Source organism: Muscardinus avellanarius (genome assembly GCF_963383645.1).
Source record: "Muscardinus avellanarius genome assembly, chromosome: 7".
In the NCBI taxonomy this organism is placed as follows: domain Eukaryota; kingdom Metazoa; phylum Chordata; class Mammalia; order Rodentia; family Gliridae; genus Muscardinus; species Muscardinus avellanarius.
The window spans coordinates 22,970,109-22,991,215 of NC_137793.1; the positions used below are offsets into that span (position 1 = coordinate 22,970,109).

At 39.8% G+C, this 21,107-nt stretch overlaps 1 protein-coding gene across 1 annotated transcript; it reads left to right on the top strand.

Moving 5' to 3' along the window:
• Positions 1 to 4,606: 4,606 nt before the first annotated feature.
• NPM1 (nucleophosmin 1) lies at positions 4,607 to 17,715 on the top strand (the record flags this gene model as incomplete). Its single annotated transcript, XM_080698276.1, has 11 exons — positions 4,607 to 4,664; positions 6,279 to 6,358; positions 6,936 to 7,055; positions 7,327 to 7,420; positions 8,292 to 8,398; positions 8,490 to 8,557; positions 11,377 to 11,434; positions 12,400 to 12,483; positions 13,195 to 13,296; positions 15,485 to 15,559; positions 17,580 to 17,715. 11 exons carry the CDS (start codon positions 4,607 to 4,609, stop codon positions 17,616 to 17,618), a joined length of 885 nt encoding a protein of 294 aa, XP_080554402.1. The 3' UTR covers positions 17,619 to 17,715.
• Positions 17,716 to 21,107: the final 3,392 nt, after the last annotated feature.

The following is a 21,107-nucleotide window of genomic DNA, read 5'->3' on the forward strand; positions in this document are numbered from 1 at the left end:
TTTAAGTACCTGCCTTTTTGTTATGCAAATTCATTTAAAATATATTCTACAAAAGTACTTTGAGACATCCATAGAATATACATATACAAAGATATTTCCTAAGGCATTGTGTGTGTGTGTGTGTGTGTGAGAGAGAGAGAGAGAGAGAGAGAGAGAGAGAGAGAGAGAGATGGAAAAGGAGTGAGTGTAATGGAGATTGAACCCAGGGCACTTTACTGCTGAGCTAAGTCCTTACCTTTTTGTTTTTAATTTTAAGACGTCTCACTAAATTCCAAGGCTGGCCTCCAACTTTCATACCTTCTGCCTCAGCCTCTCCAGCAGCTGGGATTACAGGCATGTACCACAGTGCCAAGCTAGGAATTATTACTATTATTATTATTATTTATTTATTTTTTGTGGTACTGTGGATTGAACTTATGGGCATTCCCATCTCTGAGCTACACCTCAAGCCCTATTTCATTTTTATTTTGAAGCAGGTTCTCACTACTTGCTGAGGCTATCTTTCAACCTGCAATCCTCCTTCCTCAGCCTCCCAAGTACTGGGATTACAGGCGTGTGCCACCACGCCAAGCAGGCATTATTATTACTATTATTTTTAGCAGTACTGGGGATTGAATTCAGAAGTGCTCTACCACTGGGCTACATGCCTATCTCTTTGAAATTTTTTTTTTTTTTTGAGATAGGATCTTGCTACATAGCCCAGGCTGACCTCGAACCTATGATCCTTCAGTCTCAGCCTCCCAAGTATTGGGATTATGGATGTGTGCCACCTTACCTAGCTAGGCATTATTAGTGTGTGTGTGTGTGTGTGTGTGTGTGTGTGTGTGTGTGTGTGTGTGTGTGAATGGGAATTGAACCCAGGGCATTCTACTTCCAAGCTACACTTCCAGTCCTATTTTATTTTATTTTTAATTTTGAGACAGGCTCTTGCTAGGTTAATAAGAATTTCACTATTTGCTGAGGCTGTCCTCAAATCGGCAATCCTCCTGTCTCAGCCTCCTAAATCCTGGTATTACAAGTGTGCACTATCATACCTGGCTATTATTATTATTATTATTATTATTATTATTATTTGTGGTACTGGGGATTGAACCCAAATGCATTCTCCCTCCTAGTTACACCCCTAACTCTATTTTTAATAATTTTTTATTTTGTAACAGATCTCACTAAACTGTGGAGGAACTCACTAAGTAGCTGAGGCTGGCTGTGAACCTGTGACCCTCCTGTCTCAGCCTCCCAAGTATTGGAATTACAAGCGTGTATCACCACACTTGCTAGGCATCATTTTTAATCCAGGTTGTGATCACAATTTTAGGCCATCAATGGAGGAAATTTTCATTCCTCATATAAATTATATTCATAATAGGTACTAATGTGGATAAGTGTCCAAAACATATAGTTTTTGTTTGTTTCTTTGATACTAGATGTCAAACCTAGAGGCATTCGACCCTTGAGCTATACCCCCAGCCCATTTTATATGTTTTTAATTTTGAAACAGGGTCTTGCTAAGTTGCTGAGGCTGACAAAATATATTTTTGAGTATTAGAAGCAAACACATGCCGGGCGTGGTGGCGCACGCTTGTAATCCCCGCGCTTTGGGAGGCGGAGACAGGAGGATCACACAGGTTCGAAGCCAGCTGCGCTGGCGTTAAGAGAACCTGTTTCAAAAATATAAAATAGGTCTGGGAGTGTAGCCCAGAGGTAGAAGGGCTTCCAGGAACCCCAGTATCACCAAAAAAGAAAAAAAAAAAAGAAAAAAGAAGAAGAAGCAAGCACATTAAAAAATACAAAAATCTCAAATAGATAACTTTTCTCTCTTTTTCATGGATAAATATATACATACTGGAAGGATATTCACACGACTATTAATAGTGGTTACCCCTAGGGAATGGGAATGGAGAGATGGAAAGAGGTATATTTTTAACTTTTTAATTCACATAAGCCCATATAATTTTACTTAAAAAGACGGCGAGCATTCATTATATTTGTAGATCTGAAAAATCTATTTTTAAATATCTTGACTCTATGAGCGCATACTTAGACCAGGAGCCTGAGATGTTAAAACAGCTAATGTGTTTGTTCACATAACACTAGCAATGGCTCCCATATGGCTCAGGCTGTATACAGAGCTGCCTTCAAATTACCAGGGTCTGACAGACCTGGTGTTGCATACTTGTAATCCTAGTATTTGGAATCCCCACTTTGATTTGCCTGGATTCAAAGGAAACTTAAGGCCTCCTCCTCCACTGTCTTGTAGTCTTGAGACTGTGTGTGTGTGTGTGTGTGTGTGTGTGTGTGTGTGTGTGTGTGTATGTGATACTGGGGATTGAACTAAGGGGAAATTCTACCTCTGAGCTACACTCCCAGCCTATATTTTACATTTTATTTGGAAACAGGGTCTCTCTTAATTGCTGAGGCTGGCTTCAGACCTACAATCTTCCTGCCTCAGCCTCCCAAGTCCGGGATTATAGGCCTGAGTCAACAGCTGAGACTTGCTCATTCTACACTTGATCTTAGCCAAAAGGCTGAGAAGCGATGACTTGCTTATTGTAAATGTCTAATCTAATTCAGTGATGTCTCCCTCTCCCCTTTCCCCAAATTTCCTGTTTCTTTAACATACATAGACTCCAGAATTTGAAGATTTTCTGTTGCAATTGTTTGTGTTGTGCATCTCAAAATATCAAAAAGTCAGGCTGAAGACTTTTCTTTCTTGGGGTGTGTGTGTGTGTGTGTGTGTGTGTGTGTGTGTGTGTGTTTATGGGGGATTATGGGGATAGATCCCAGAGGCATTAGATCTCTCATTACATACTCAGCCCTACTTTTTTTTTTTTTTTTTTTGAAACAGTGTCTCACTAAATTGTGGAGGGCTTCACAAGGTTGATGAGATTGAGCTCTACTCTGCAATCATCCTGTCTCAGCCTCCCAAATACTGGGATTACAGTCGTGGGCTAGACTTCTTTAGTTGGGGATGAGGGAAAATTGAGAAAGCACTTGCCCTCATTCACATGTTGATTCTGATTTCTCCATATTTAGTAATCTGATTCTCTTCACAACTGGCTTATATGCATATAACTTATCTTCCCAACTATATTGTATTTGGAAAATAGAGCACAGGTCTTAGTGGCTGAGTCAGGAGGATCAGTCAGGAGGATAGCAGTTTCACGGTCAGCCCCAGCAACTTAGTGAGGCCCTGTTTCAAAATAAAGGAATAAAATAAGACTGGGGGTGTATAGCTTGGAGGTAGAATGCCCCTGTATTCCATCCCCAGTACCACAAGAGAGAGAGACAGAGACACACAGAGAGCACATTGCTATCACTATTTTTATTCTTTACAATATTTCTTAAATTTGTTTAGTGTTGAGGTTAAAAAAACATAATTAGTGGTATCCTCAAAGTCCCAGTGCTGGAGAGGGGGTAGGGAGTGATTTTTTTTTTTTTTTTTTTGGTGGTACTCGGGGATGGAACCCTGGGGCTATCCACCTCCGGACTACACTCCCAGCCCTATTAATAATTTATTTGGAAACAGGGTCTCTAAATTGGTGACAGCTCACTAAGTAGTTGAGGCTGGCGTCGAACCTGTGCAATCCTCCTGTCTCAGCCTCCCAAGCGCTGGGATTACAAGTATGCTCAATTTAGTGAGACCCTGTTTCCAAATAAAAATATAAAATCGGTCTGGGAGTGTAGCCCGGAGGTAGAAGGCGCCTGAGTTCCATCCCCAGTGCCGTAAAAAAAAAAAAAAAAAAGTTATTTTTACAAGTCACAAGCTTTCTTGTACCACGGAGGATAAAGATCTGCAGTCCCGCGGGGCTGCACACCCCCTAAACTTTTAGGTTAGCCTGTTCTTTGTAGACCGATTTGGTCTTCTTTTGGTTATACTTAATTGATGTAAAGATGGCATCTTCGGCTCCGGAGATGCTTCCTCGGAAAACATAGTTATCGAAGCACAGTAAATCTGGCCAGTAACGACATCCTTCCTATTCAAAAAAGGTTAGCTTGTCCTCTGCTCTGTCTCGGGGCCTTTAGGCAAATAAAAAATCCTGAGGTGGCCATGCTTACTGGGAGTACTAGAGAATGCAAAAAGATGAGCCGAGCCGCTCTCTGGCTCATTTCCCACCGGCGGACCCTTCCTGCGTATTACAACTAAGGACTGCTGGCGCCATTTTGCAGGGTGGGCTGCGCAGGCTCTTGGCGCGAAGCCGGCGCCCGCACAGGAGAGGACGTGGAACTGCTGGAGGTGGGGAGCGCGCTGGCGAGACGACGCACGCGTGCGCACGAGTGACGGCGGCGGAGGGTGGGGCCGTGGTCCGAGTGCGCGTGCTCAGTAGGAGCCCGCGAAGTACCTGGAGGAGGTGGGGGGGCGGGTTAGAAAGGAGTGGGATTGAAGAGCGCTTGCGCAGGAGTGCAACGGGACGGGAGGGGGCCTCGGAGCACGCGCGCGGGAGGCGGGACTTGAGGAGATCTCGCGAGATCTGCAGGGGCTATATATGTGCGCGGGCAGCCCGCGTTCTTTCCCTGGCGTGATTCCGTCCTGCGCGTCTATTCTCTGAGGCGCTGGTCATTCTTCTCCGTCCGCCTCGTCTCCCACCTAAGTGCGTGCCGTCACCTCATGGAAGATTCAATGGATATGGACATGAGCCCCCTGAGGCCACAGAACTATCTTTTTGGTAATTGTTTCGGGGGTAGTGTTGGAGCGAGGCCGAGCAGGGCCTGGTGGTTGGGGGGGGGCGGGAATCTTAACTGAGGCCTGGGCTGGTCGCCGGGGAGGGAGGCGCCTGCGGCTTTGGAGGCTGCGCGATGGGCGCCTGGGGGGCGGCGGCGGCCCGAACGGGGCACGGGGAGCGGCCTGGAGCCGGGGGAAGCGATCCGCGGCCTAGGGCCTGAGGTGATGCAGAGCCGGTCTGCTGAGGCCCAGCTTCGCCTCGGGTAATACAAACGGCCACGGGCACGGGCCTCGTAGGTGTGCGCAAGTTTATAGGCTCTTGATTCGGGGTTGGTCTCTTTGGTGCTGGGCCCCAGGCGGGAGGCCCAGGATGTTATGCGGGATTCATGGTGACGGGCAGGGGCCCCTGTGTTGGAGGGGGAGATAGGCCAATCCTGCTGAAGTGCTCAGATCCTTCGTCCACAGCTCTGAGACAAAATAATTCTGGGTGCCTCGGCGAGTTACCGGGGGAGGGGAGGCGCGGTTCGGCGTGAGGAGGCGGCTGCCGCTAAGAGCACGTGGTTGCCACGTGGTTGGTGGGGAGGAGGTGTGGGCTCTACATCCGGGTCTCAAAGGTCTGTTTCGAGCCAGGGGTCCTGAGGCTTCTTGGGCGGAAATTGTTGGGTAAAGGGTCTGCTAGTGCCAGGATTTTGGAGGTCATTGTTAGGTGTTTAGAACATAGGTGGTATTAGCATCTTTAGAGCCAACTGAGATGGAACTAGCCCCATTTGCGGTTGATGATATTGACCACCTTTGGACATAACAAATGTGCACAAAGTGCGTCTAATCTATGCGGGAAGTAAGGAAAACAGACTGCCTTCAGTACTGCATTGGACATGGGCACCGTTGGTTCAGTTAAAGAACATGAGGTTGGAATCGCGGCTTTAGGGACCCCTCCCCTACTCATTGCTTGCTTATAGCATATGCCCAGTACCTCTTCAGAGTTCTAATTTGATAAACCTAATTGAAGGCGGTGTGCTTTTTTGTGCCACATATTGTAGCGCAAGTCCTAGCCATTTTACCTCAATTATGTTGAGATTTGTTGATAGAGCCATAGCATTTTTGTGTGCTAGTAACTTAGGTAAAATAAATTGAAGGTTTATTCTGATAGCATTTAAAACAATTTTCATTTACGTAGTCGGATTGATGTACTGTTCAAAGGATTTATACCTAGCTATAAATAGGATTTGGTACAGTAGTAGAGCTTCTGTATCATTTAAACTGCATATATCAGTGTTGTAACCATTCTCATTTGTAATCTTCCACTTTTGAAAACTTAGGTATATCAGCTTTTTTAAATAGTGGGGAATTACCAACATTGTTCATTAAGCTTAGTTTAAAATACTAGGTTCAGTTAGATTACTATCTGCAGAATCATACTGTGTCTGTCAGTGTAGCTGGAGAAAGTGGGGTTTATTAAGATTTTTATTGATAATCAGTTATGTTCAGAAAAGCCAAGAGACTATTCTGCCTTACTCTTTGGTTGCCAAAGTAGTGAAAAACTAGTTCTGCAAACTAACATTTAATTTTGCAGTGTTTTCTTCAAGTGAGATTTCATTTTTTTCCCCATTATTTACAGGTTGTGAGCTCAAGGCTGACAAAGATTATCACTTTAAAGTGGATAATGATGAAAACGAGCACCAGTTATCATTAAGAACGGTATGTAACTTTGAAAATACTAAATTTCAACGTTGGTTTATGATCCATGTGGCTTAAGACTTCTCTACTGCTTATAGGAGCACTTGTTATAATGGGAGTAGTGTATACTGTATTATAATTTGCATCCTACCTTCAAGCTACTCCCTCAACCTATTTGATTTTTTATTTTTGAAACAGGGTCTCACTAAGTTGAACTGGCTTCCAGTCACAGCCTAGGATTCTCTTGTCTCCGCCTTCCAAGGACTGGGACTATAGGCAGGCATGTTCCACTGTGTCCTGCTCAGTAATACTCGTATTCCCTTGCTTCATCAATTCCATTATAAAGCTTTCTAGGGCACAATAATCTTGTGTCTCCCCCCCCCCAGCTAAGCTGCTTAATAGCTTTGTAGTAGTTGCCCAATAAATATGGGAGGCATATTACACGTTTAATATATCTTTAAACTTACTGTGCATGAGAACTTGGTGTCCCAGATGATCTACAGTGAGCTGGCAACACTGCACAGGTTTTAGGTATATAATGGATTTTGGGGGGTTTAAAATGGTTATGTGACATTGAAGTGTTATTTTTTGTTCACAGGTCAGTTTAGGTGCTGGTGCAAAGGATGAGTTGCACATTGTGGAAGCAGAGGCAATGAACTATGAAGGCAGTCCAATTAAAGTAACATTGGCAACTTTGAAAATGTCTGTGCAGCCAACGGTAAGGGCACTTAAAGTTTGGGTTTATGTCAGTGTTTAGATGTGTTTTAAGGTAGGTGAATTAAATTACATAAGGGAGGTAGAGAAAGGGAAATATTTGTCTCAGTTATTTTGTCACCGGGTTTGAATGGTTAACATTTGATAGTTTCTGTTTCTTGATCAGGTGGAAGAACAAGTTCATCAGTTTGATTTGGTTTAATATCGGCTTGCCATAATGCCTGTTGTACAAACATTTCTTCAGTGTTTAATTATAATTTTTTTTTCACTTTTAGGTTTCTCTTGGGGGCTTTGAAATTACACCACCTGTGGTCTTAAGGTTGAAGTGTGGCTCAGGGCCTGTGCATATTAGTGGACAACATTTAGTAGGTATGTTTTTATTTACTCTATTCTCTTCATTTTATTCCCAGTTTGAATTTTTTGAAGCATGCTTTAGTCCTACTAGTACTGTTTGCTAATGAGATCAAGTAGGAATAAAGTATTTTTTTATACTGAGGATTGAACCCAGATGCATTCTACCCGAGCTACATTCCCAGCCCAGTTTTTTTTAATCTATTTTTTGCAGTACTGGAGAGGGAACCCAGGGGCATTCTACCTCTGAGCTATACTCCCAGCCCTATTTTTTGTTCTTTATTTTGAAACAGGGTCTCACTGAGTTGCAAAAGGCCTCATTAAGTAGCTGAGGCTGACTGTGAACCTGAATCCTCCTGTCTCAGCCTCCCAAATGCTGAGATGACAAGTGTGCACCATCATGCCTGGCCCAATTTTGTTTTTATTTTGAAACAGTTCCTCAATTGAGTCACAACTTGCTGAGTCTCAACCTGCGATCCTGCAGTCTCAGTCTCCCAAGTTACGGGTTTATAGGCATGTGCCACCACACCTGGCTGGACAGTAGTAAATTTTTATCTGAAGAGACCTGGTTTGTTTTTTAAATTTTACAATGAGCTAGAAAATTCTTTGAAACAAATTCTGATCCTAATTAGCAGCTGTCTTGAGGATCTGTATGTAGGGGAGGACTTAGGATTGATTTGAAACAGTCTTAACTAAGTTCTTGAGACTGTCTCCCAACACCTGCAGGCTTCCTGTCTCATCTTTCCCAGTAGTGATTACAGTTGTGGCTTAGAATTCTGAGTTTTTAGTAGTCATGTTATTAGTGTTCATTTTTCTGAGTTCTTGCTTGCTCTACACATGATCTTAGCCAAAAAGCTGAGAAGTTTATTAGTGTCTAAATTTTTTTTAGCTGTGGAAGAAGATGCAGAGTCAGAAGATGAAGAAGAGGAAGATGTAAAACTCCTAAGTATATCTGGAAAGCGATCTGCCCCTGGAAGTGGTAGCAAGGTACCGCAGGTAATGTGATTTTACTAGAGATTGTGCATTAAACTCTTTAGTGTGGTGATAGGGATCAGCTCTTGATCATGAGTATATATTTCTCTTTAAGAAAAAAGTAAAGCTTGCTGCTGATGAAGATGACGATGATGATGACGATGATGATGAAGATGATGATGAGTAAGTAGTATGCCCTTAGGAATTTGCTTGATAATATGCATATGAAGAACTCTAAGAAAATCATTTGCCAGGATAATCTTCTGATCATTTATAATTAAATAAGGGTAAGTGGTAAATGTGAGCAGTTAAAAAGATACTGCCCTTTAAAAGGCTCCTGTAAATTGTGAGTGTTCTGAAAAGGTACAGTATGTAACAGTTTTTAACTAGATAACCTTTTTCATTAATATTTAATACTTTACACTATTAAACTTAGTGTATTTTATGCTTAAATGATGCATAAAATGGTATAAAATAATAGCTCCAGTTAACATTTTATAAATTAAGGTTGTATTCCTACAAAGAATTAATTTGGACTGTACTTGTTTAACATGAGAATAAGATTGTGAAAGGGACATTAACATTTTCTAAGAAATGTTCCTAAGAAATGTGCTGACTGGTAGTGCACACTTGTAATCCCAGTACTTAAGATGGACAGGAGAGAGGATCATGATTCACAGCCTGTGAGTCCCCCCAACTCTATTTCAAAATAAAAAGAATAGGGCTGGGAGCGTAGCTCAGGTGGATACCCTGGGTTCATTTCCCAGCTCTGCAAAGAAAAACTTAAAATATGGTTGGAAACCAGATTTCATGCATATATATATATATATATATATATATATATATATATTAGATTAAGCTGGGGTGGAAACAGTTACATGTGCAGTATGGAATAAACTGGTAGTCCATAATTTTTTTTTCCAGTACTGGGGATTGAACCCCAGGGGCATTCTTCTACCTCTGAACTACACCCCTGGCCCTTTTTTATTTTGAAACAGGGTCTCACTAAGTTGCAGACCTCAGGGGCAAACCTGCAACCTTGTCTCAGCCTCCCAAATACTGGAATTAAAAGCATGTCACCAGGCCCAGCATAATTGTTTTTTTAATTTCTTTTTTTTTTCTTGTGAGTCTGGGTATGGAACCCAGAGGCATTTGACCTCTGAGCTACACGCCATGTCCAATTTTTTATTCTTTATTTTGAAACGGGGTCTCACTGAGTTGTAGAGGGCCTAAGTAAGTTGGGGCTGTCCCGCGAACTGTGATCCTCCAGGTCTCAGCCCCTCAAATGATGGGATTAAAAACGTGCGCCACCACGCACAGCTTTAATTTCTGAGAGTGCTGGGGACTGACTTCAGGGTCATTCTACTACCTCTTATACCCCTGTCCCTATTTTGTGTAATATTACCAGTAACTGAAAGCTTAATTCTTGTATAAACTTTGTCCCTAAATACTGAGATTGATTCACATGTGATATGGAAAATACTTCAGAGAATTTTAAGAGTTTCAAGAAAATGTGTGCTGATAATCAAATCTAGAGTTTAGGTTCTTTAGTAACCAGGTTCTGGGAACACCCTCTACCACCACCAACTTGAACATAGATGGCAGTCAAGACAGGAAATAGATGGCAGAGGTGCTTGAATGCTTTGAAACTTTGGAATATATATGCATGTCATGCTTAAATTGAGCTCTACTATCTGATTACATAAAAAATGTTTTGCTGCTGGGCGTGGTGGCAAACACTTGTAATCCCAGCACAGAGGCTGAGACAGGAGAATGGCACAAGTTCAAAGCTACTCTGAGAGGCTGTCAGCAACTTAGTGAGACCCTGTTTCTAAATAAAGTATAAAATAGGTCTGGTGTAGCCTGGAGATAGAAAAGCCCTTGGGCTCTACCCCCAGTACCACAAATTATTTTTTGCTACCTATAACATTTAAACAAGATACCCCAAAGAGAAATGAGATAGTTATGCCTGAGTAATAGTGTTTAGTTACCTTTGCATAGGAGTGTCCAATAACATATTCAGAGACATAATCCATTTGAGTAAGGCTTTGGACAAAGACCTGATTTGGATCCTGATCAACAGTAATGATGGGTTTATCTGTTTGGATATTTCCTAATGTATTTTACAAGAAATATTTAAGAGGACCACACATGATAGTGCATATAATTAAAAAGTAAAATAGGATTGGGTATAATGCAGATTGGTACTGGAGTCAATTCCCAATGCCACAGAGTGCATGTAATTGTTGATGTAAGAACAATTAAGAATTTGCTTTTTTAATTTTGTGGTATTGGGGGTGGAACCCAGAGGCATTCTATCTCTGAGCTACACCTAAAACAGTATTTTTAAACTTCATCCTGGATTCATGTATTAGTACTTTATTCCCTTTTATGACTGGATATCCATGTGAAGATTTGGGTCATTTTTTGGGCTCCTGATAGTTTTGAATGCAATTTCCTTTTTCTCAGGTAAATGCTTATAGAGTAGGATGACAAAATCTTATACGCAAGTTTAACTTGAACACATTTAAGCTTGTTTTCTAACCTAATTTATATTTTGACCATTAATATATGGGATTCTGATTTGCTCAGATTCTCTATTTGTGTGTAGCCATCCTGGTGATATGAAGAAGTATCACTGGGTTTGGTTTGCTTTTCCTTGATTACTAATGAAATGGTCAGCTTAGATGCCATTTGTGTTTGAAGAAGTGTTCACATTCTTTGCCTATTTGAAAAACAGTTGTGCTTTCTAATGAGTCCTAGGAGTTCTTTGTATGAGATCGAAACTAGGGACTCATGCTGGGCAGGTGTTCTTCCAATGAGCTATCCCCCCCCAAACCAAGAATTTTTATGTACTCTAGAAACAGTGCTATACTAGTTTGTAGATATTTTTTAATAAAGAATATTTGAATGTAGTTTGCAAATCTCTTAGATCTTGCTTTTTAGTTTGTCAACTTTCCCAAAGTTTTGGGAGTTAATGTTTTGGTTTAATATATTTGTAGGGAGGATGATGATGATTTTGATGATGAGGAAACTGAAGAAAAAGTTCCAGTGAAAAAAGTGAGTATGCAATATTTTAAGATAGTCATCAAAAATAGTTCAGCTGGATAGGTGTGTAGTATAAAACTAATGCTAGTACTTGAGAGCCCGAGAAAATCTGGGCTTTGGGCCCATCCTCAGCAATATAGCCAGACCCTCAATAACTTAGACCCTGCTTGTTGGCAGAATACCCTTGGGTTCAATCGCCATTATCAAAAAGTAAGACTAAAAATGATAGTGGTATTTACTTGCTAAGGAAAGCTTTATGTAGCACTGGGAATTGAACTCCAGGGACATTCTACCTCTTGTGTTATTTTACTCAAGCCCCATTTTCTTTTTGAAACAGGGTTTCATTAAGTTATTTGATGCTGGCCATGAATGAATCTGATCCTTCTGACTTAGCCTCCCAAGTACTGTGATTATAAGTGCATGCCACCATGCCCAGCTGAAAACTTGAGTTTTTTTGAGAGAGAATCTAATACTGGAAATTAGTTCCTACTTAGCACCACTGGAGAACAGGTTGCTTTTATTTTAGCCCACAAATTGTTAAATGTTGACAAACTTCTCAAAATGCTGCTGTAAGAATCCCATGATTGGCTGGGCGTGGTGGCGCACGCTTGTAATCCCTGCACTTGGGAGGCCCTGAGGTAGAAGGGTTTCCAGGAACCCCAGTATCACCAGAAAAAAAAGGAATCCCATGATTGGGAGCTGGGAGTGGATGCATGCTTTTAATCCCAGCATTCCGTGGCTGAGAACAGAGGATCATGGTTCGCAGCCAGCCTCAGCTACTTAGGCTCTTTGCAATTCAGTGAGACCATGTTTCAAATAAAGAATTAAAAATAGGGCAGGGAATGTAGCTTCGAGGTAGAATGTCCCTGGGTTCCATCCCCAGACCCGCAAAAAAATTAAAGAATCCATGATTGGGGTAGTTTGCATTAATAGCTCTACAAAGTCTACATGGAGTGATTTAAGATTTCTAATTGCAGTCTGTACGAGATACTCCAGCCAAAAATGCGCAGAAATCTAACCAGAATGGAAAAGACTCAAAACCATCTACACCAAGATCAAAAGTAAGTTGCAATGTAAGCTTTGCCAAAGTAGTGAAGAAAGATAACAAGTTATCTTATGTTCATTGTTCGCATATACACCAGAAGGCTCTTGATAATCCCCCAGTTGGGGAAAGAAGCATACATATATATGTGAGCTTAAAATATCCCGGTATATACGAGCCGGGCGTTGTGGCGCACGCTTGTAATCCCCGCGCTTGGGAGGCAGAGACCGGAGGATTGCGCAGGTTCGAAGCCAGCCACGCGTGCTGGCTTAGGAGACCCTGTTTCCAAATAAAAATGTAAAAATAGGTCTGGGAGTATAGCCCGGAGGTAGAAGGGCTTCCAGGAACCCCAGTACCACCAAAAAAAAAATATCCCGGTATTTTATGGTGCTTGATCTATGGAGATGATCACATGATCCCCAGGCATCAGAACACTGATTTTGGTTGGTGTCATTGCTATTGTATAGCTGGGCATGATGGTACATACTTGTAATTTTGGTACTTGGGAGTCTGAGTCAGGATCACAGGTTCAAGAATAACCTAAACAACTTAGCAAGAACCTGTTTCCAAAAAAAAATTAGGACTGGAGGTGTATCTGAGGTAGGCCTTTGGGTTCAATCCCCAGTGCCAGAATAATTTATAATAATTCTATAATCTTGGTTTTATAAGGGAGGATTTTAAAAATAATTGAGGTAATAGGCCTTTTGAAAATGAACTTGATTTTTTACAGGGTCAAGAATCCTTCAAAAAACAGGAAAAAACCCCTAAAACCCCCAAAGGACCTACTTCTGTAGAAGACATTAAAGCAAAAATGCAAGCAAGTATAGAAAAAGTAAGTAAAATTATCATAAAGAATATTGATATGTCTACCCCCCCCTTGTGTAGTTAGTACCTTTGTGTGGAGGTATAGTTATATATTTCCTTTTGCCCTTTTCCTGTACCCTTAACCCTTTCTTAAAGTTTATTTTGGAAAATGAATATTTAAAAACAATTAGGCAACTTTTTGCATGTGAATTTTCTGTTAAATGAAAGCATATTGATTGTAAGCTTTCTGAACTGAAAGCTTATCAGTGAAAACCATTTTGCCTGTTCTGTTTGCTGTAGAACCAGCAGAGGGCGTATGAGTCTCCAGTAAAATTGCAAAGTAGAGAGTCTTGACTAGAGATACAGTCTTGACTGCTTGGTGTTCTAGTTGAGAAATCAATTTCTAATAATTGAACATTTTAAAACATTTTTTAGTAACGAGTCATTTTCTTTGCTTTTTAATTTAATATATTTCCAGTCATTATTGTGGTAATACCTTGAGTTTTGTAACTAACTAATAGGCTTACATTTAGTCTCTGTGTATGTGTAGAACTGGGATGGAATCCAGGGGCATTATACCTGGGTTACACTCCCCAGCCCTTTTGTTTTAAGTCATGGTCTTATGAAGTTAGCATGCACTAGTTTCCAACATGCGTCTTTCATATATTTGCCTCCTGTGTGCTGGGTTTACAGGTGTGTTCCACTGAGTGCCGTTTCCTTGTCTTAGGAAGTGTGAGATTAGCTCTTCGGCTACTTTATTGGCAACTAAAATTTAACTTTGGTGACCTGGACTTGTGTAACATGGAATAATTGCTTTTAAAAGTCTTGCCACATTTGAGAGGATAGTGTTTAGACTTTTTTTAACTGAGAATAAATGTGGGTGGTGAAGAACTGCCAACTCCTTTCCCTGTTCCCACTGTGCTCTATAGACTACATGGCTTCAGATTTCCTTATGCAGTGGTGAATGGAAAGATTATAGTACCATAATATGTTTTCTTGTTTTGCTTTAGCCACTTTGTAAAACTTTTCATGTTCCTGGTATCACTGATTTTATTTTTATCCCTTGGATACAGTGCTAAAATAATGCCCCTCCTCCCCATTTTAATGTGGTCCTATCTCCTTGGTTTAATTGCAGGCGCATTGAACAGTCCTGGGCACTACTGGTAAATTAAGCCCAAAGATGGGGAGAGAGGAAAAGGAGAAACAAATATAGTCCATACTGAGTATCATCAACAATCCAGACTGAAGCCTTCTATTTTAATCTCAATCCCCTTTCCTGATTTGCCACCTACACCCCCTTCCAGGCTGGAAGCAATCTATTTCCTAAAGCACTGTCCTTTTGACTGCTGTGATTCAGTGAATCTTACATATTGCTTTCTATTGTACATATATACTTCATCTCTTTGAACATGTTTTAATCATCTTTGTATCTCCTTAGCTGCTCAATAAATATTTGAATGAATTAAGGATGTATGTGACAATAATTTTAAAATGGAAAATAGGTTTATTTTCTAGTGATAGAGACAACATGAGAATTTTAATCTTAGTAGATTCCCACATTGTCTCCAGCATTTAGCTTTCTCAATCCTATATAAAATAGTTAAGATAGGTATGAAGTAGGGAATAAAAATATGTAATACCGTAAATGAGAATTTCAAAGTAATATAAACATTTTCAGAGTACTTGTAATAGTTCTACTATCTTGAGAATTTTGATGACAAAGTCTTTGGTATTTCTAATGCTTTTGCAGCTGCTTGCCTATAATATACAATTTGAAGTGCCAGATGTTACATGTATATAGTTCATACAAATTTTTTCTTCAACTATATTTTCTCTGAATTGGTATCCCAGTTTAGTGTTGTGTTGACCTACATCTTGGTAAATGTTTTAAGTCACTTGTAACATGGTTCTTAAAAGGAGGATATAACATTTCAGTATTTGGTTCTGAGTAGTAGGTATAAAACATGCATAGGCAGCTAAATTGATAATTATGTGCCTGGGCAAACCTATTATTACAGGAATACCAAAAGACTATTAGCCTGATAGGCTTGCCTGTTAGTGTTTTATGGGCCTCCAAGACAATTAGTATTTTAAAAAATGAAAATGAGGGACAAGTAGTGAACTGAAAACAGTAAGACTATAAAAATTTTTGAATTTCCTGACGCTGTTTCAAAAATAATATTCCTATACTACATGTAATGGTTCTTTCTCAATAGGGCGGTTCACTACCCAAAGTGGAGGCGAAGTTCATCAATTACGTGAAGAATTGCTTCCGGATGACTGACCAGGAGGTAACTGAGTTTTCTTGGTGAAATGACCAAGTTCAAGTTTTTACTGTGATTTAAGAAGATTATCCTTTTATTTAGTCACTTAAGTACTGACTCCTTTTAAAAGGTTTCTAATCACAGACAGTACATGGAAGCTGTTAGTTAGGAATTTAGTTGGCAGAGACCGACAACTTGGTGTATTTTTCCCAGCTTTTATACAGTTGGTAATTATTTCTTGATTACTGAATTCAGCATTTTTGGTACTCTGCTGAGGGCTAGCTGTATAGCTCAGAAATAAAATGCATTTGAGTCAATTCTCCAGTACAAAGAAATTGTTTGGATGTTTATGAAGGTTCAGACTATCCATAGTTGAATATTGGGCTTTAATTCTATAAAATGCTGGTCAAGCAGCGTTTTTTTGGCAAAGTAAGTGTCATAAAAATTCTCCAGGTTTTTTTTTTTTTTGTACTGGGGATGGAACCCAGTGGCATCCTACCTTCAAGCTATACCTCCAGCACTATTTTTTATTGTTGGGTTTTTTTGGGGGGGGTCTGGAGATGGAAACCAGTAACATTCTACTTCCATATAGAAGGTAGAACACCCTATATTTTATTTTGAAACAGGGTCTACATTGTAGAGGGCCAGGGCCTCAGGAAGTGGCTGAGGCTGGCTACAAACCCAGATCCTCCTGTCTCAGCCTTCAAGGCATCAAAATTCATATTTCTGTAGACACCAAATAGTACATTTTAGTCTGCATAAAGCCTACTATAATAATCATTTCTTAACAGTGAGATTATGCAAATTTTAAATAAGTACTGTCATTTAAGTGTCTCATGCTAGTAATCTCATTGCTTGGGAGGCTGAAACAGGATTGCAGGTTTGCAGTCAGCCTCAGCTACTTAGGCCCTTTGCAACTTAGTTTCCAAATAAAGAATAAAAAATTATGGGGATGTAGCTCAGAGGTAGAATGCCCCCTGGGTTCAATCTATAGTACTGCCAAAAAAGAGTTGATAAAGCAGTAAGGCTACTCCTAAAAGGGAAAGTTATAGACAGAAGAGAAACTCCTAACTTAGGATAATTGCTACATTTACTGAGTTTATCATTTAAAAATGGATTTCATCCCCTTAAGAATTTGATTTAGTAAATACCAACTAGCATGGGAAAAGGAGAACCAAGTAATTTGAAGGAAGTAAAAGTTAATTTGAAGTCATTGAGGTGAAATGTAGCAAAAGTCATGAAGTATTTGGTACTTCAAATTGACTAAAGGCAAGTATTTTGAGAATAAGGGTTTTGTTTTTGGTTATTTTGCGGGTCTGGGGATGGAACCCAGAGGCATTTGAGCTATATACCCCCCTGCCCAATTTTTTTTATTCATTTTGAAACAGCGTCTCACTGAGTTGCGCAGAGGGCCTCACTAAGTAAGGAGCTGAGGCTTTGCACAATCCGTGATCCTCCAGTCTCAGCCTCCCAAATGCTGGGATTACAAGCATGTGCCACCACACCCAGCGAGATTATGTATTTTCTAAGTGAGTTCAGTTGGCAGAAAAAATTTGAATGTCAGCTAGAAGTTTTGGAATTTTATAAGCAGATTATGTGCAATCAAGGGGCTAAAGGGAATTTCATCAGAAATAATAAATGGTATTTCAGATACATGGCAGATTAATCGTCATCTGGCAGTTCTGTAACTGATCTGGCTATAATCTGTCCCCTTGAAGATTCCTAAGCTGCTTAATCATGCTAGTATAATTCAAAGCCACATTTCCCTGCTGGTCTTGCTCTTAGAGGATTCCATGATACCTGTTCACATCTACATCATCTCTTTTTCACAGATAGTCAGAAATTTCAACAGTATAAAGACATGGGGAAATTTCATGATATGTCTGAATTGATAAATTTGAAATTCAAATTATGTGTAAATTGCCTTGGAATTAGCTCTTAATTATCTATAGTGAACCTTTTTGTGGTGGAATGAAAAATAATTGCAAATAATTTATTGATGGCTATGAAGTATTGTGGTTCTCTAACCACAGTTTTCTTTTTTCAGGCTATTCAAGATCTCTGGCAGTGGAGGAAGTCTCTTTAAGAAAATAGTTGAAACAGTTTGTTAAAATTTTCCGTCTTATTTCATTTCTGTAACAGTTGATATCTGGCTGTGCTTTTTATAATGCAAAGTGAGAACTTTCCCTACCGTGTTTGATAAATGTTGTCCAGGTTTCATTGCCAAGAATGTGTTGTCCAAAATGCCTGTTTAGTTTTTAAAGATGGAACTCCACCCTTTGCTTGGTTAAGTATGTATGGAATGTTATGATAGGACATAGTAGTAGTGGTGGTGGTCAGACATGGAAATGGTGGGGAGACAAAAATATACATGTGAAATAAACTCAGTATTTTAATAAAGTAGCACTGTTTCTTTCTATTTATTTTAACTTTTTATACTTTGTCAAAGAAGTGTTGAACACAATTGAAAATGCAAATAGTACCCTAAAAATCTCATGAATGAAAAAGTCTCACTTTATCCTGCCAAATAGTTTTTCTCAGAGAGTTTTTAGTATTTAGTAGTGCTCATATATTCCTACCTACTGATAATTCACATTCATAACTATGTAGACATGTTTTCAAATAGTCCCTCCATCTACCTAACCTTGCCTCCCAAAGGAAATCTGTCATATTGGAAATAGCCTAGAACATCCTTTTCTCCTGGATTGTTAATCTGAGCAACAAAATGACTTGGGGTGGCTATTTGCTCAGTTTCTTTGAGAAATTAGCATATGGTTATGAGGATACTTGGTGGTTAATTTTTGACACTTCATATTCTACCTTAAGCTAATTGCATGCTCTGCCTTGTACATGTTTCCTGTTCTGTATATCCTTCTGTAATGTATGTTGGTGTGTGGGGTGCTTATTCAGTTTTTTTTGTACAAAGGCTCATGCTGAATATTTTCTCAGGATAGGTGTTATTCCATACTTGATTGCTGTTTTACTGTGTTCTTTAGTGTGCCTGATCCATTCTGGAATTTCTGTGGAATCTTGTTTGTGTCCTGGGTCTCTTTTCCAGTTCAGTGCCATTTACTTGGACCTTCAGTTTTCCACTTCCATTCATTCTTAGGCTTTCTGTTTGATTCTCTTGGATGATTTTCTTCATTCCTTTGTCTAAATCTTTAAGACTGTCTTTTTAATTTTTTTATTTTTAACTTCCCAAGGTAGTAGGGTGGTAACTTGGAGATGTTTTTTCTCCTGTTTATCTTAGGAGTAGCCTGTTTTGGAGAGTGAGGAAAAGGTTGGGTGCAGAACTGTCCTGTGCTTTTCCAGGTGTCAGGTGCCTTTTCTAGTCATTTCATTTGTGGTTTCTTCAATTGCCTCTAGGACATGTTTATCTTTTTTGTACCTTTATTTTTAATATTGGCTCAGTAGGAGGAGATGGTAAGTAACTAGCTGTTAACTGCTCTGCTGGAGTATACATTTTAAAGAATGGTTCAGGTTTGAAAGATAATTAGGACTGGGTCTCTTCATCCATTGGCATTGTTGGCCTCAACTCCTGACTCAAGCCATCTTCCTGTCTTAGCCTTAATAGCAGGGACTTAATCCTGTGTTCACTAACTGGCTAGATCATCTACTTTAAATTGATAGGTTAATCCCAAAGGAAATGCTTAATCAGCTTTTCTTATTGAGCTTACAAAAGTTATGGTATATATAACTTTTGGGAGTGGAGTTCTTTCTAATCTCAATAAAAATGTAGGTCTGAAGTTTTTACTTGAGTTCTTTAGTATCTGAAGTTAACTGTTTAAGTCAAATGTGGGAGTGGCAGAAAACAAAAGGACTTCCTCACCATTCTGAGGAAAAGCAGTTAACCTCACATTGGTGTTCTGTTCTAGTCCTAATTAAATTTAATCAGACCTGTCTGAAAGTTTTTGAGGAGGCTTGTTGGACAGAATTTCCTGTCTCAATCTAGTAATCTGAAAATTGGTTCACTTTTTAGGCTTCTAATTTTTGGAAGTTTTTTGGCTTAATCTAGGAATGGTGCATACAAGGTAATACTTTAACATACCTTGGATCAAGTGGAAGCTCACTGCTTTACAGAAGCAGACAGAAGGCACCTATATGGGGGTTCAAACATTTCAATGGTAGGCAAAATGAAGTTTTCTAAGGCATGTAAAAAACTGCTTTTCCTTTGCTGCTAGTACTAATCTGACTTAGAGAATGCTGTAATGGTTTATTTTGCTTAACATTAGGAACTTATAGGACGTTTCCCAGGAATAGTACTGGTTCAGGTGGGTCTGAAGTTTACCGCCTGTGCGACAACTGTATTTTCCTTAAGCCAGGTTGCTGAATAGGAATGCTTAATGTCTTAGTCTGTAGCAAAATTCTATTTGTTACTCTGAAGGCATTTTCTGGCATTAAAATAAAATTCATACTTTAAATTGTCTCTGTCTATATAACTTTGAAAGAAAATACATGATGGGTTTTCAGCTACCAAGTTTCAGAATAGTGAGATGATGTCCTAGCAACCTGAAAGGGACCAGTGAATTTATCCTAAATCAAGATGTTTTGAGCTTTCGGGTTATTTTTTGTTTTATTTTTTGCACTTGATACTGGGGATTTTGCCCCAGAGTGTTAAACCTAAGCTGTTTATTTTCAGCCTTTTTTAATTGCCAGCCCTTTTTGTTTTGAAATGGAGGGTGAGGGTCTTGCTAACCTCAAACCTGCAATCCTCCTGTCTCAGCCTCCCAAGTACTGGGATTATAGGCTTGTTATTGAGTTTTGATGGTGAAATTTTTACTCCTTGAAGCTTCCTTTTGTCACATACATACCTTGACCTGTTTACTGGCTTGCTTTCTAGTGACAAGGTAGTCTGAGTTTAAAGTTTATCTTTACTTTCCCAAGGATTTGTGGATCCTTTTGTGAACAAGATCATGCTAATTTGATGAGGATGACTGAACCTTCAATCCTGAGATTCCTGCCTTGGCTCCTTTTAAAGTGGTGTTTGGGAGTATTGCTGATTAATACTGACTTTAATTTGGAGAAGTTTTAAGAGCAAGAGCTTGATGGCTGGCTGAAGTCAGCATTTTCATAGTAAGATGAGGGTAGGTTTTAGGTATGAATTCTACAGAGCACCTTCAGTTGAATCCAGAGAATAGTAAACCTGAGACATTGATGCTTGGGTGCTGTTTCTCCTCTGTTGGGCTCTATTTCTTTCACTCCACCATGTAAGTAAACATGTAAACACAATGGTGTCTTAAAGTACTAGGTATGCAGGGAGTAGTAAGAACAGTTAAGTGCACTGGGCTAGCAATTTACATTCCTCAAAAATTGTGTTTCAATTTATTTACAAAACTGCCATGTGGCAAGCCACCCAGCCACTCTGCCATCCTTTTGCCAGCCTGGAGCCCTCAGTGGTCACCTGTCATTGCCACGCCATTCCACTTCATTGTTTAGCAGCTGGAGTAACAGGACTCTGATCCTTTGTTTCTTAGCTGTTGATGGATAAACTGTCAAACGTGTTGTGTCCATACTAAAAAAATACTGCTTTAACAGTAAAAAGAAACAACTAGAAAATGGCAATAGCAGTGCCAAG